General features: G+C 41.1%; 1 protein-coding gene across 3 annotated transcripts in view; it reads left to right on the top strand.

Annotated features, from left to right (window-relative positions):
* spire1a (spire-type actin nucleation factor 1a) overlaps positions 1-12,939 on the top strand; it is a 51,731-nt gene extending 38,792 nt beyond the window's left edge. For all 3 annotated transcript variants that reach the window (XM_080787533.1, XM_080787534.1, XM_080787535.1), the window contains 8 exons: positions 1,027-1,178; positions 3,343-3,424; positions 4,855-4,997; positions 9,045-9,182; positions 10,105-10,175; positions 10,279-10,306; positions 10,419-10,582; positions 10,703-12,939. In XM_080787533.1, coding sequence (XP_080643659.1) covers positions 1,027-1,178; positions 3,343-3,424; positions 4,855-4,997; positions 9,045-9,182; positions 10,105-10,175; positions 10,279-10,306; positions 10,419-10,582; positions 10,703-10,985 — 1,061 coding nt within the window. In that variant the 3' untranslated portion in view covers positions 10,986-12,939. The remainder of the gene's footprint in view (positions 1-1,026; positions 1,179-3,342; positions 3,425-4,854; positions 4,998-9,044; positions 9,183-10,104; positions 10,176-10,278; positions 10,307-10,418; positions 10,583-10,702) is intronic.
* Positions 12,940-13,378: the final 439 nt, after the last annotated feature.

Raw genomic sequence — 13,378 nt, 5'->3', positions numbered from 1 at the left:
GTTGCTGAGTGTTTACCGTCCGCGCACGCGCGCACGCGCGCACACACACACACACACACACACACACCGCCTCCTGGCCTGAGGGGGTTGGAGTGATGTAAAAACAATATTTGTACAGTGAAATATCGGTAAAATCGGTTTTTGCCATGGAGAGATGTGTGCTAATAGTGTGGCTCGGTCGGAGATAGACCACAACGGCTGTGCTGTCTATTAGGAGACACACACACACACGCGGCGCCAAATTGTATAGGGCACATTTTGTTGTGTTGCAGCGGTAGCTAGAGGAAGCATGCCAGTGGGGTAACGGTGAGAACGGTGGGCTGTGATGCAGGTCTTTAACAGTCTTTGTATTGAGTTTGTGCTTGAAATGTACTGTAATTCTGCAAACTGTTAATAAAGTTTTCAATCAATCAATCAATCAAAAAGGTGTCGCTAAGGGACGGAGGTGCGAGGTTAATTCGCTAATAAATTCATTATTAATAATGTGTCAAATGGGGAAAAGGGCTCCGTTAAGACCTCCATATAATTATGGTCCATGCCTGTGTGAGAAGTGGGAGTGTTCGTGCAGTTAATGATGAGAACGCGCTGTCAGTGACATTCAGACAGACAGACATTCAGACATTGTTAGAATTATTATTTAGATAAGTGGTCATTGACTACTTTTAGTGGATGCTCGTAGAGCTGATATTTTTGGTGAAGGTCTGTTACTGGGTATAGAGGGATGCGTCACGTTGTGATGTGTTGTGAGTTGCTATTTTTGGTGAAGAGACTTGGTGTACTGTAGGCAGAAAAAGAACGCACCTAGTACAGGTCTGTTTTTTAGTATGTATAGAGGGTCTAAGACAAGTGCTTAGACTGAAGTGACATTGAATTCCAAATTGTATTTTGAGGCACCCCCCTGGACTTGTGTAAAGGCCACGACACCCACTTTGAGAAGCCCTGATCTAACACACATCCCCCACCCCCAGAAATTAAATTCTAGTAACTGTTCCACCCTACAATATTGTTGATGGTCTCCGCCCACAGACTCACCAGACGCCCCTAGGAAGCTGGCTGGCAGCACACAATCACTGGGCACAGCCCTGGCTCCCGGGCAGGGTGGAGCGCAGCCACTGACCCAGCGGAAGAGGCTTCTCAAAGCACCCACGCTGGCCGAACTGGACAGCTCCGACTCCGACGTAAGGCCACACTCAACATCACAACACACTAAATGTGTAGGGGAGATAATTATTGATTCTGTGTTTTTCACTAGGTTGACCCCGATGTGTCCCCCAGAACCCCACTTAAAGCTTCCAGACTATGAATAATAAAGGACAGATTTATTTTTTATTTTATTATTAACTTACTATGAATAATAAAGGACTGAATTTTTTATTTGAATTTACTTATTATGAATAATAAAGGACTGACAGATGCAGACATTGATCATTTTCTTTTATTTATTTTAATTTACTTCTTCCTTTTGCAGTAAAGTCCAATCTATTACGTCAACTTGCGTTGGTGTCACGTGTCAGAAATAGTCGATCTTCAAGCTCACAATATGTTGCGTCACGCTGCTTGGGGGGATGGGAAGCAATGCCACACCTTTTTTTTTTTTTTTTTTTTAAGCTCTATGGTCCTTTTTGAAACTAGCTCCTCGCCTATGCTCAAACCGAGTGGAAGCTAGTTTCAAAAAGGGGGTAGGGGTGTATAATTTTCAGGATGCAATAACAGGATGGATTTCATCCCGTTTCCATCCCACATGGCATGGATGTTATGATGTACGGGAGAGGAAATAAGAAATGCAATGCCAATAATAACATTGACACGTGAGCTTGTAGACTGGCCATTTTAACTATTCAACTATTCATGAGGGGTTGGAGCCCTATATGTCCATAAACGGAATTAATTAAATGGCTATAGTTACATTGATTTGATTTTTATCAAAGCATTACAAATGCATTAAATGTTTATTCTGTCAAGTTACTGCTAATGTTGGCATAACATGTCCTAAAGCGCCTTTCTTCGTCCTTTGTTTTGGGTTAACTGCCAGGAGGGGTCGTCTCAAAAACATAGAAGCAAACTGGCAAAAATAATCGCTCACTGCTAAAAAATAATACAGGAAAACTCCTTAAACCGAGAGTTAAGAAACTGACTTTTATTTTAATTTTATATCGTAACATGTGATTTAGATTAAATGCTCACGCCAATAATGACAGGATGGATGCTCTCAACTACTTACGCCCTTACCTATACTTTGTTGTACAAAATAGCGAAAATGACAGTTCTACAAGCTCACAATGCGTTGTGAGCTGGTCAATCTTGAAACATTTGTTTATGCAAAATGGGGAAGCCAGGGTTAATGTGGTGAAGCGTAAAAATATATAAATGTATGAACCTGTTGAACTCGACATGAAATGTTTCAATCTGTCGTGCTGAGTCAGGTGAGCCGAGGGCCCCAAGCTAATGTATGTGAGACAGGCTCTATTAATGGCATAATGATCACGTGGTGACCTAAAATGTTAACTAACAGAACTTGTCTATAGCTGCATCAACATATGGTAACACAAAATGGATTATAGTGATTCATATACAAATGACTTTCACTTTTGTAAAGTTAATGTCTTGTCTTGACCATTTACCCTGTTTGTTGAATCATTTTCTGGATCAGGCCCTGTCCTTGGAAAATCTCAAAATTGTGTGGCTCACCATCTGACCATTTAACATGGCAGCTGAAGGTTTTGATGTCCCATTTTGACATTATTTTTTTATTTCGTTTTTGGCAAGTGTTCAGATGGCTTGGCTGTATGCATTTCCAGAGCATTTTTATTTCTGTTCTGGCTTGGATCAGGGGAACTTATGTTCTATTTATCAAAAGTTTATTTATATGAATGTTTTAATATATAAATATCTATTAACAACCCACAGGTTTAGAATCACTAGACTATGTATGGTTCATGCCGTTAAGTCCGATCCTGCACTTTTGTAATGCGAGTCGACGTCATGGATTGCATGATTTCAGTCATCTGGATTCCTTACAAGCCAGCATGTCATATCTACAAGCTAACGCATCACTTTGTGATGTGTTGTGATCTAGATCAGCTATTAGTAGTTTTAAGATTAAAGAGTATTTGAAATGGTCAACTAGCAATAGAATTGTTTAGAAGCATTGTCAATAAACATGAATGGTCTCAGAAATTACATAAAAGCTAAGCCTCAATCTGTGATTCCTTCAACTGCTGTATGGAGAACAGCAGCAACATACTGTAAGTTTAGAATGATAAAATGTATTTAGATTTAATTTTCCAAGTGTCTGCAAAATGCCTCAATTGTAAACACTGGGTCATGTCTTCCACATGTTAGGAAGATGCCACTCAGAGCAGTTCCAGTGCATCCACCTCCATGGTGGAGGAAACGTCACCCGAGTCGGTCACGAGCAGGAAAGGTAAGAGCCCAACACTACCATGAGGACCAATAAGGTCCTCCTCAACCCATCGTATCCAAACATAACCTTGACGTTTCAGTTTGAGAACATTTCACTTTTAAACACAACTAATTCAAATTTTGAATAAACAAATGAGCATCGCGCCTGTCAGACATGCACAGAGCAAGTTCAGTCAGGAAACCTCAGTGCAGTCGCTGCCAGCCGTTAATTGGGCCGCCTCAGCATCACTCTCTCATCCACATGATTCACTCGGCCAATCACACGCTCACTCCATCTTCATACCGGCTATTTAAACTGGAAGGTTTGCACTCCTCCTGCTTGCTTGCTGCTGCTGATTCTGCTGCGCTGCTGTATGCAAACTTTGCTGCTCACCCTCCTCCACCCCAGCTACGTTTTGGATCTACTGTTTAGGTACGGGGGATTCGGAGTCCCTATGGACTGGTGCGCTTGATCTGAGTACCTAAAAAGCAGAGTCAATTAATCGCCAAACCATAATAAACATATTTCTCATTTTATATTCAATAAATATCTATTTCATCCATTCTTGAGTTGTCCTGACTGAACCTTTTTAGTAGATAAAAATGTTAAATATTTGTTTTATATATATGCATGTTTTTCTCACAATATCCAAGTAGAATAGATTTGATGATAAAGCACTGACAGCAGTTGATATTGTAAAATCATGTTAAAGTGGGTAGGGGTCTAAACTACGGTAATCCCAATCTCATAACAATGGCTCTGACATTTTTTTTATTTTTATTTAACCACATTATTCAGCATTTTACAAGCTGAGACACATGGGATCTGTTGCATAATTGCCTTTATCTAAGCCGGTGGTTTTCAACCAGTGGTTCTTGAGGGGGTTCCAGGTGGTCCGCAGCTAAATGGAGAGTTGGATGGTAACCAAATGGACCTTTATTAGATATTTAACTCTTGAGAGTGTAAAATGAAACCGTAAGGGTCCATTTGGTTTAATTTTACACCCTCAATAGTTAAATTATTGTTACAAGTCTACACAATTGGAGAATGTAATATAATTGCATAATAATTTGATCAATGTTTGTTATCTCTTAATGATGCCGACATCAATACAGCATGGAGTTAAAATCTTATCCAACGACCACAAAATATTTAGTTTTGGGTCCGAGGCTAAATGTCAACAAATGGTGGTCCGTGGCTCAAATGCAGAATAAATAATGGGCCTTGATATGAAAAGGGTTGAAAACCACTGATCTAAGCCATCAAATCCATCTAACCACTGATCTAAGCCATCAAATCCATCTAACCACTGATCTAAGCCATCAAATCCATCTAACCACTGATCTAAGCCATCAAGTCTTGATGTAAAACATGAGACCCCTAATCTGCTCATCGTACGCTACCTGATTGTCTTACCACATCTTTCTCACGCTTTGTCCTCGTTTCTCCAGGTCGACCGAACTTCCTGCCCATTTCCTCCACCCCGGAGCAAGGCGAGCGACATGCCCATCAGAGGAGGCACTCCATTGAGAAGGAGACTCCTACCTGCGTGCGTCTCTTTGTGCCTCCTTCCAGACAGAGCTCCAAGTCTCTGGTAAGTCAGCCATAAGCAGTGTAAAATGGGCTACTATTTATAATGTGACCCACTCGGGTCCCAATATTAATACTAACCAGGACTGTATTTGCAGTCGTGAAATTGCAACGGTAAAACATATATTTCCTGATCTATCGTCAAAGAACAAAGGAGAGCCGAGTGCTTCTTAGAGTTCAATGGGTGAATGTGCTCACCAAGTCAATACAGGATCAAATATGAAGTTGATGAATTGATTCAGATCATAATTTTACTGCAAAACATTGATATTCTGGGAAAAGACATGTTTGGAAATGAAGTCAGTATTTTAGCTGTGACGTTAGCGCCCCCTCCTGAGATACTTCCGGGTCCTACTTTTGTGTCGCTTTTGTGTCCCCATGGAGTTATACTGTGACGCTCCGTCGGACTGAATCTGAGACGAAAACAACCACGAAAGTCTCATTTTACCGCTTTCCTCGCAACAACAAAGCTGCGCTGCTCTCCCAAATCTGGCAGTGACAGGCCGTCTGCCCCACATGGAATACTATCGCCATTTTATTTTATTGTGTCAAATAAATCCTCATTAATGCAAACTAGATTCAACATACTCAAGCCTGCACACATTCTAAATATACCCCAGAAATATTTTACCGTGCAAATGGACTGTTGCCACCTTCAATAATGATAATAGTCTTTATTGTCTCCACATCATATATTTTTGTTGTCATGGACACTTGTACAAAACAGTAATAATTTCACTCGAGTTGAAAGCATTAAGACCCATTTTAACCCTCAATGGCTTGAAAAATAACGTCATTGTAAAAGGATTCACGCGTTTAGATATTCAATTTACAATGAGATGCGGACGGGAGCTGGTGCCACTTGGACCCGGACATAACGTAGCACTACAAAATTACGTCTGACTTAAATACTGAATAGCAAGCAGCCATCTCAGTTGGTTAACTTCTTGAAGTGTACAACTAGGTACTTTATTTCCTGGTGTTTAACTTGCTTATGGCAGAAATGGGCAAGCATGAAGCACTTGCAGCTTTATAATATGTTGACTGCCTGCCCTCCAGGCATCACTTCAAGTGTTTGCATTTTCTATTAACTGGTTAACCATTTTTATGAATTGGTTGTATGCCTTATCGTTACTAGGTTAAACGGTTAACCATGAACAACCCCTGACCCTATTATACTTAGTTGACTTGGTCCCCTCATTTTTTTCCCTCTATACAAAATAGAAGATCAGATCTACAAGCTCACAATGTGTTGCGTTGTGGAACGGCTATTTTCACAGAATGTTATTGTCAAGAATAGGGATTCTACGGCTCATGTAGTTACAGTAAGTGGGGATTAAGTATGCTTTCAAGACAGTTTATCGAGAAACTGGCATGGTGTACTGTAGACACTCGTATAATGACATGGCCAAATTTGGGGTGTCAGTTTCAAAGTGGTTAATGGGATTTTTACCCTTTCAAATGCATACATGTTTTTTCCCTCATAGGGAGGACATGTGCAGGCAGCAGCGTTAAACAATGAGGCCGTTGTCCCCAAGAGCCTGTCTCATATTCCCCATTAGAATGTTTTCACTGGCTGGCTATCTGGCTCCTCCAAATACTTAAGTCCAGTTGTTTCTTCTGTTTGTTTTTGTTTTGTTTTTTACACAAAGCTGCAACAGGCGGAACCACCCAACAAGGTAACCTGGCCATGGTGTATCATCTGTTGGTCATCATCATCATCATCAGTCGCTCTCATTGTGCAATAGAAAAACCCAAACACACAAATAATAGTCTAGTCCATTTTATTTCAACAACTACGTTGAAAACCTGATTTTATTGAAATGCGCGAGTCACAAAGTGAAACTTTCTCACTTCAACGTGTCGCCACTGCTATTTTTAGGGACATTTAACCATCAGATTGTTGCAACAGGGGGTTTTATTCTTGTTTGACTGTATTGTAATTCTATTGGTCAGGTCGACGTGGTCAGCAGTGATCAAGTCGTGGTATGTCACTTTGATTATGTCACAAAGTTGCATTTAACGTCTCGACACCTACCCAACCACACCCTCATCCTCATCCTTCACAAAGGCACCTTTGAACTTCTCATATTAATATGGTGCAGGGAACCAGGTTATTTATCTATATCTATGCATCATTTATTTATTTAAAACCTTGGAAAACACAGCATTGAGGCTTACACTGGTGTGACCTTACATCCATACCAGTTGAAGTAAACTGGCATTTAAATGGTTTTGGTTATTTATTCATTTGTCACTCTGCTTCCACAATCTGTGTTATCAGTCACAAATGTTCTTCCAAATCAAAGCCACCAGTAAAAAGGTGACCGAGGTAGACATTTCCCCCTGTTACAGTAGCATTCCTCAGCCCTTTTACAAGTGCATATCATAAGTAGTTTTGTTTGTTTGTTGGTTTTTATTTAGTTTTTTACATTATTATTGTTTCTTTTTTAGTTTAAGTAAACTATTATAACCCTGGTGTGGAGCTCTGTTTCACAGCACTAGGCTAGATTGAGTTGTCTGGGTGTGTGTAGTCTGTGGTGGTATAAGGCCAGTCTCACGTAGCCAGATGGTCAGAGAGCTTTCTCACTCATACATCTGACATCTAAATTCAATGTAATTTAGTTGCGACAACAAGAATGACTATTTTGGAAACGACTATCCCTAATGTGAAGGACCCTGAAGTCCTTGGGAAGCTGGTATCGTTTACATTTCTGAATTCAGTTGTAGGACATTCACTGAATTTAAGATGTCACCAAACGTACAGCATCAGTAGGCATAGATCTCTGGCTACAGAAGACTACTTAAATGGTTGCTTTCTCAGCATGATGGTGTCATTTTAATTTTCGCCTTCATTCACATGTTAACTTGTCACCATCTCTTCAACATGATCACTTCACGCTGTCGCAACACCTTGGGATACCGAGAGCTATGCATGCCATGATTATTTCATAATCGCCTAATAGAGGGTATGCGCGTGACATCATCGTACCTGGAAGTTATGCCAGGAACGCCCACAGTGTCAAAAAACTACTTTCTGGCCTTGACAGCCCATTCATCCAAACAGAAAAGTCCTGTCTGATTGCATTAAACCATGTTAAACTCACCAACATTGCAGCTGTACGAAAAGCTTGAAATATCCTCTTTCCATCTGCAAAGTTTTTGTTTCATAAAAATCCACCATAGAAACGTTATGAGCTACTTTCTGTCAAGAAATGTTAACATGTTTTATTGTGATTTTTTGTCTTTAATAAAAAACAATTGATAACAAAAAAAAAGAAATGCCCTGCATTTGATTAAGTGTCAGAGTTTGGAAGTGCTTGTTTTCAATAACACAACATTTTGCTGCCTCCTGCATAATGTGACATTTAGAAACTGGTGGTACGCAAGGCGGTTGAGTGATTTCCAACGAGCGCTTCCAAAATCCAACACTCCATCCTGCTCAACTCAGTCTGGATGAGGGTGGCGTGTCCTGATGGGGAAAATCATGCATGCGCATACTCTCTATTGCAATTATTTGCGATAATCACACTTATTTTCTCTTTTTCACAAATGTTAATTTATGTTAAGTTCAAACATTTTCAAATCTATATGAAATAGTAGATCTACAAGCCCAAAGCAAAACATTGTGCCACGTTTTGAAGTAGATCGGTTATTTCCACTATTCCGCCATTTGTTTTTTAGTATAAAGTTATAAAATTAAGTCATTTGTCATATCTGCCCCATTCACCTATTGTTTCCGAAGACAAACTGAAATGTAATTTTGTTCCAATGTTCAACGACAGAATGGCAATTAAATTCTTAATCGCAATGAATTAAACAATGAATAGTCAAGTAAAGTTTTGAAATGGTGACCTACGTGGTGGAAGTAGTGTTGTTGACCTGCCGTGTGTCCCTCCCTCTAGGAGGAGTTCTCCTACCCGGTGACCTACGTGGTGGAAGTAGTGTTGTTGACCTGCCGTGTGTCCCTCCCTCTAGGAGGAGTTCTCCTACCCGGTGACCTACGTGGTGGAAGTAGTGTTGTTGACCTGCCGTGTGTCCCTCCCTCTAGGAGGAGTTCTCCTACCCGGTGGAGTGCTTGGCGCTGACTGTGGAGGAGGTCATGCACATCAGGCAGGTGCTGGTCAAAGCAGAGCTGGAGAAGTTCCAGCAGTACAAGGACATCTACAATGCCCTCAAAAAAGGAAAGGTACAGTGGTTTTTTTCCCCTTTTTCTTTCCAGGGTAAAACCCTGTACAGCAGACCCTACAGCAGAATGGGTGTTAATCAATCTCTGAAGTTGTCCACCACCAGTGCTAAAAGGAACTCACCATTTAGTAGTGTCAGTTTGAGTATAGAGAGACACAGGGACTACACATTTCACGCCCCCAAATGAGACAGCGGCCCCACTTCTGGTCCGTTGGAACGGTGTACTGCTGGCCAGCCCATTGAAATTACACTGTAGTTAGCCTACTTTTAAAATAATACCAAATGAACTGAAGACTATTGATTTGATTTCCAAATGTATGAAGTGTCTTTGTCAACATACATTGTTGTTTTTCTCAATGGAGGATCTATTTCACATTTAATTTACCACTTGAATGAGTTACCCATAATGTTAACGGAGCAGAGGGGAGACGGCAGACAGAAGTAACCTGTCACTTTTAAGGACGTCACTGCCTTTACGAGGCAACGAGCGCTGACTTTGATATGTGACATTGAAAAGGACAAATCAAATATATGGGACACTTTATTGGAACACAAAGAAAATCGCTATAGCCTCAGTAATGAACCTGTGAAATTGGGGTATTTTATGATGCCTCTCTTAGGGATTGCATTGGCAGCTGCAGTACACCGTTGAAACGGACCAGAAGTGGGGCCGCTGTCTAATTTGGGCGCATGAAATTTGTAGTGCCCGTGTGTCTCAATAGGCTATGTCAAGAAAATGTTTCATGTAATTCATGTTCCATTGTACGTGGGTGTTGTACGCCGAAAATAGCTGATCTACAAGCTCACAAGGCATCTCAACCGACACACTGTGAACTTGTAGATAGGCAGTGCGCCACTGTCATATGACAAAGTATAAAATCGTCTTAACATGTCAATGTTTTCCCTTCGTCTCCCCTCTGTAGCTTTGCTTTTCATGCCGGACCAAGAAGTTCTCCTTATTCACCTGGTCCTACATCTGCCAGTTCTGCAAACGGTAAATCATATCGAACTGTTAACATCACTCTGTTTATGCTGTACTAAAAATCCAACAACGTGATAACGACTCACGAGCAACCTGCTTTTTGTCTCTTCTCCAGGCCCGTGTGCTCACAGTGCTGTAAAAAGGTATGCAGCCCCCACAACCCAAACGAACCCCAACACTGCTTCTGTTACTGTTTACTGACACTTATAGACACATACCCCAACCTTAATTAAGCTTTAACAACTTCTACCTCAGATGCGGCTCCCATCAAAGCCCTACTCCAGCTTACCCATCTACTCCCTGGGTCCCAGCGCCATGTCGAAGGAGGAAGATGGCACGTCCTTGGCCAGCGCCCAGGCAGACAAGATGCCCTTTGGGTCCGGACACAACAGACACAGCCTGCGTAGAACTGTGTCCAAGTACGTGCCTGTAGACTGTTTCCTTTTTTCTTTCTGTAACTACACATTTTGCAGATGAGAGCCACAATATCGATGTCTTGATGTTGTCTTTATTGTTTTTTTCCCCTGAAATCCCCCCAGGATGTCAAAGCACAGTGGAGCGACCGAGGGCCTATCGCGGGACGAGCCAGAGCTAGAGCTGCCAAAGGAGCTGACGGAGGACTGGGCCACCATGGAGGTGTGCGTGGACTGCAAGAAGTTCATCACCGAGATCATCTCGTCCAGTAAGCGGAGCCTGTCGGTGGCCACCAAGCGCGCACGCCTCAACCGCAACCGCAAGACGCAGTCCTTCTACTTGGCCTCGTCCTCGTCCTCCAACTCCATCAACTTCAGGCTGTCAGAGCGCACCATCAACGAGGTGTAGAAAGTACGATTCGCCCATTTTGTCATTTCCCCATGCCGACCTCGTCAAAGGACGAAGAGACGGGCAGACTCTGAAAGAAACTAAAAAAGCATCTGTTCTTTTTTCTTTCTTTTTTTCAACAGGATCACTGCAGTGTCTCGGACTGGTATTTAACAAAAAAAAACAAGTCACGCGTGACCATTAACCCAAAGCCCCTTTTACACCAAAGTAGTATTAACTCCTCCCTTCTCAGGAAAAGTAGACCTGCTCTGTTCATAGTGGTCATGAAGACGATCCATGTTTTACGCATCACAAACTCCTCTTGCTGGAAACTCTTTGGCGGCCGATTGACCATTATTTTGCTGGTGGCTGCACAGTATAATGTGTGTAATGACAGTATAAAACGTTTAAACAATTTTATAAAGGCAGGGTTTAAACAATTTTATAAAGGCAGGGTTAAGTAAACATGTAGGATTTTACTATGTAATAATTCCGGGCAATGTTGTTAGTGGGATGATGAATCAAGCATGCAAATGTGTATTTGACTCGTTTTCTTTAGTCAATAATATAGCGCGGCGACGGTCCCAAACCAGATCCCTGTGCTGTAAACACAGTTTTGCCGTTTCTGTTTCCTACTGCTAGCACTCAGGAAGAATGAACCGATTGTCTGTTTGACAGCAATGCACTGTAGATCCACTTAGTCGGGTCTGCTGGGATGGATTCATCTCTGCCTCATATCGATTCCCTTTCTAATTTAACATATTGCCGAAATATCACTCATCTTTTAGATAAGTGACATTTAGAGATGAATGTTGGCGTGAGGAGCTGGGGAACCAGAGTGGTGTCTGCGTTCTTGTCGGGTGGGTTTTAGCCACTTGGTCATTGATGTACATTTCATTCTGTGCCTGGTGCCAAAATAGTTCCCTCCTTCCCAAGTCCTGAGTGTTGACACTGAAAGTATAAAGATGTGCGGACAAGGGTCCATTTTTAGACTTTCACAATGAAAGTAACTCTCTGGGTCCTGTGCTGTCTGCTGTGCCTGTCTAATTATGGATGTATTGTACATTGTAAATAGATTGAGCTGGGACTTTAATGGGGTGGCTCAGTGACTCATCATTTCCCCACAATGCTTTGTTCTAAGCTGAGCAACAGAAGCACAGAATTGTGGGGTTTTGAGTGTGTACATGCTGTATATCTAAAATCCTTCCGAATCTAATATTCCAAAACTTCAAGTGACATACAAATAATGAAAAGTTACACTTGTAGTATGTGTATATATAATATGTATGCTGTACACATTGGAAGTATAATTTCTCCATGTTTTCTTGCCATAAGTTTAAGCAGTAAGAGTGTCATGTCCTGACGTTCTCTTCATCTCTTATTAGTATTATATTCTAATGTTATTATGGTTTGTAACTCTAATATAAAAGGTTTTTATTTTAATTTTGTATGTACAATGGTCTTTTGATTCATAGATCTCAAATAGCACTTTTATTGGACCAATGTATTATTTCTGTCTTAATTATTTTTGTCGTCTTAAATGTCTGTCTGTTCACCTTTTTGGGGTTCCACAGTGCCATTTCCCAGGGTTCTTCGAGGGTGAATGTATGAGTGAATGACTGAGCGTTTGTTGGTGTCTGGTCAGAGAAAAGTCAAATCCACCCCACTCAACTGAATGTATAATAGGCTATTTAGTTTCTTTGTAACTGTTCTGACATTGGAATGCGTATAGTTTTATATTTGGTTTCAAAAGATCTTAAATACACATGATCTTTCACACCTGCCTGAACCGTCATATAATTTGTTTTGTGACCTGGTTACCAGCAAGGCAGAAGGACAAATAAGATCGTTAACTTAAAGTGATGTCATGCTACTGTCAAATGTCCTCTGAATACATTTTAAAGCCTCAGTAAGGAATGAATGATGCGCATGCTGTAATGTGATTTCCTTTTTTTAATGAAAGAAATTATAATAAAACATGGACTGATATTCGACTCCAGTATCGATTTGCTCTGGTTTTATAGTTTGCACATTCAAGACTACGTTTTTAGATCAAAGATAAGAAACCAACGTTTTGACAGACAACTGCCGTCTTCACGGTATAGATACCCTGACGAAACGTTTAGATTATTCTGCCGTGGACTGGCACCACTATAAGGATTTGGTGTGTTTAGCATCCTCTTGCACAATTTATAGTTTGATCTTACAGAATTCTATGTGATTGGAAGACCAACAGACTTTGGGTGACTTTTGGGGTTTCCAGTTTAACATTGAGTGATGTAGGGCCCTCTGGTGATCGGGATGAGGAACTACATTCTTGTAACTGGGAACTACTTTATTTGATGTAGGTCGCATTTACTATGGAAACCTTCATCTCCCGTCCGCCATATATGGAGCTGACCTGTTCTGACATT

The sequence above is a fragment of the Protomyctophum bolini genome, assembly GCF_963924005.1.
Source record: "Protomyctophum bolini genome assembly, chromosome: 17".
Classification (NCBI taxonomy): domain Eukaryota; kingdom Metazoa; phylum Chordata; class Actinopteri; order Myctophiformes; family Myctophidae; genus Protomyctophum; species Protomyctophum bolini.
This window is presented reverse-complemented; position numbering and strand designations above follow the sequence as displayed.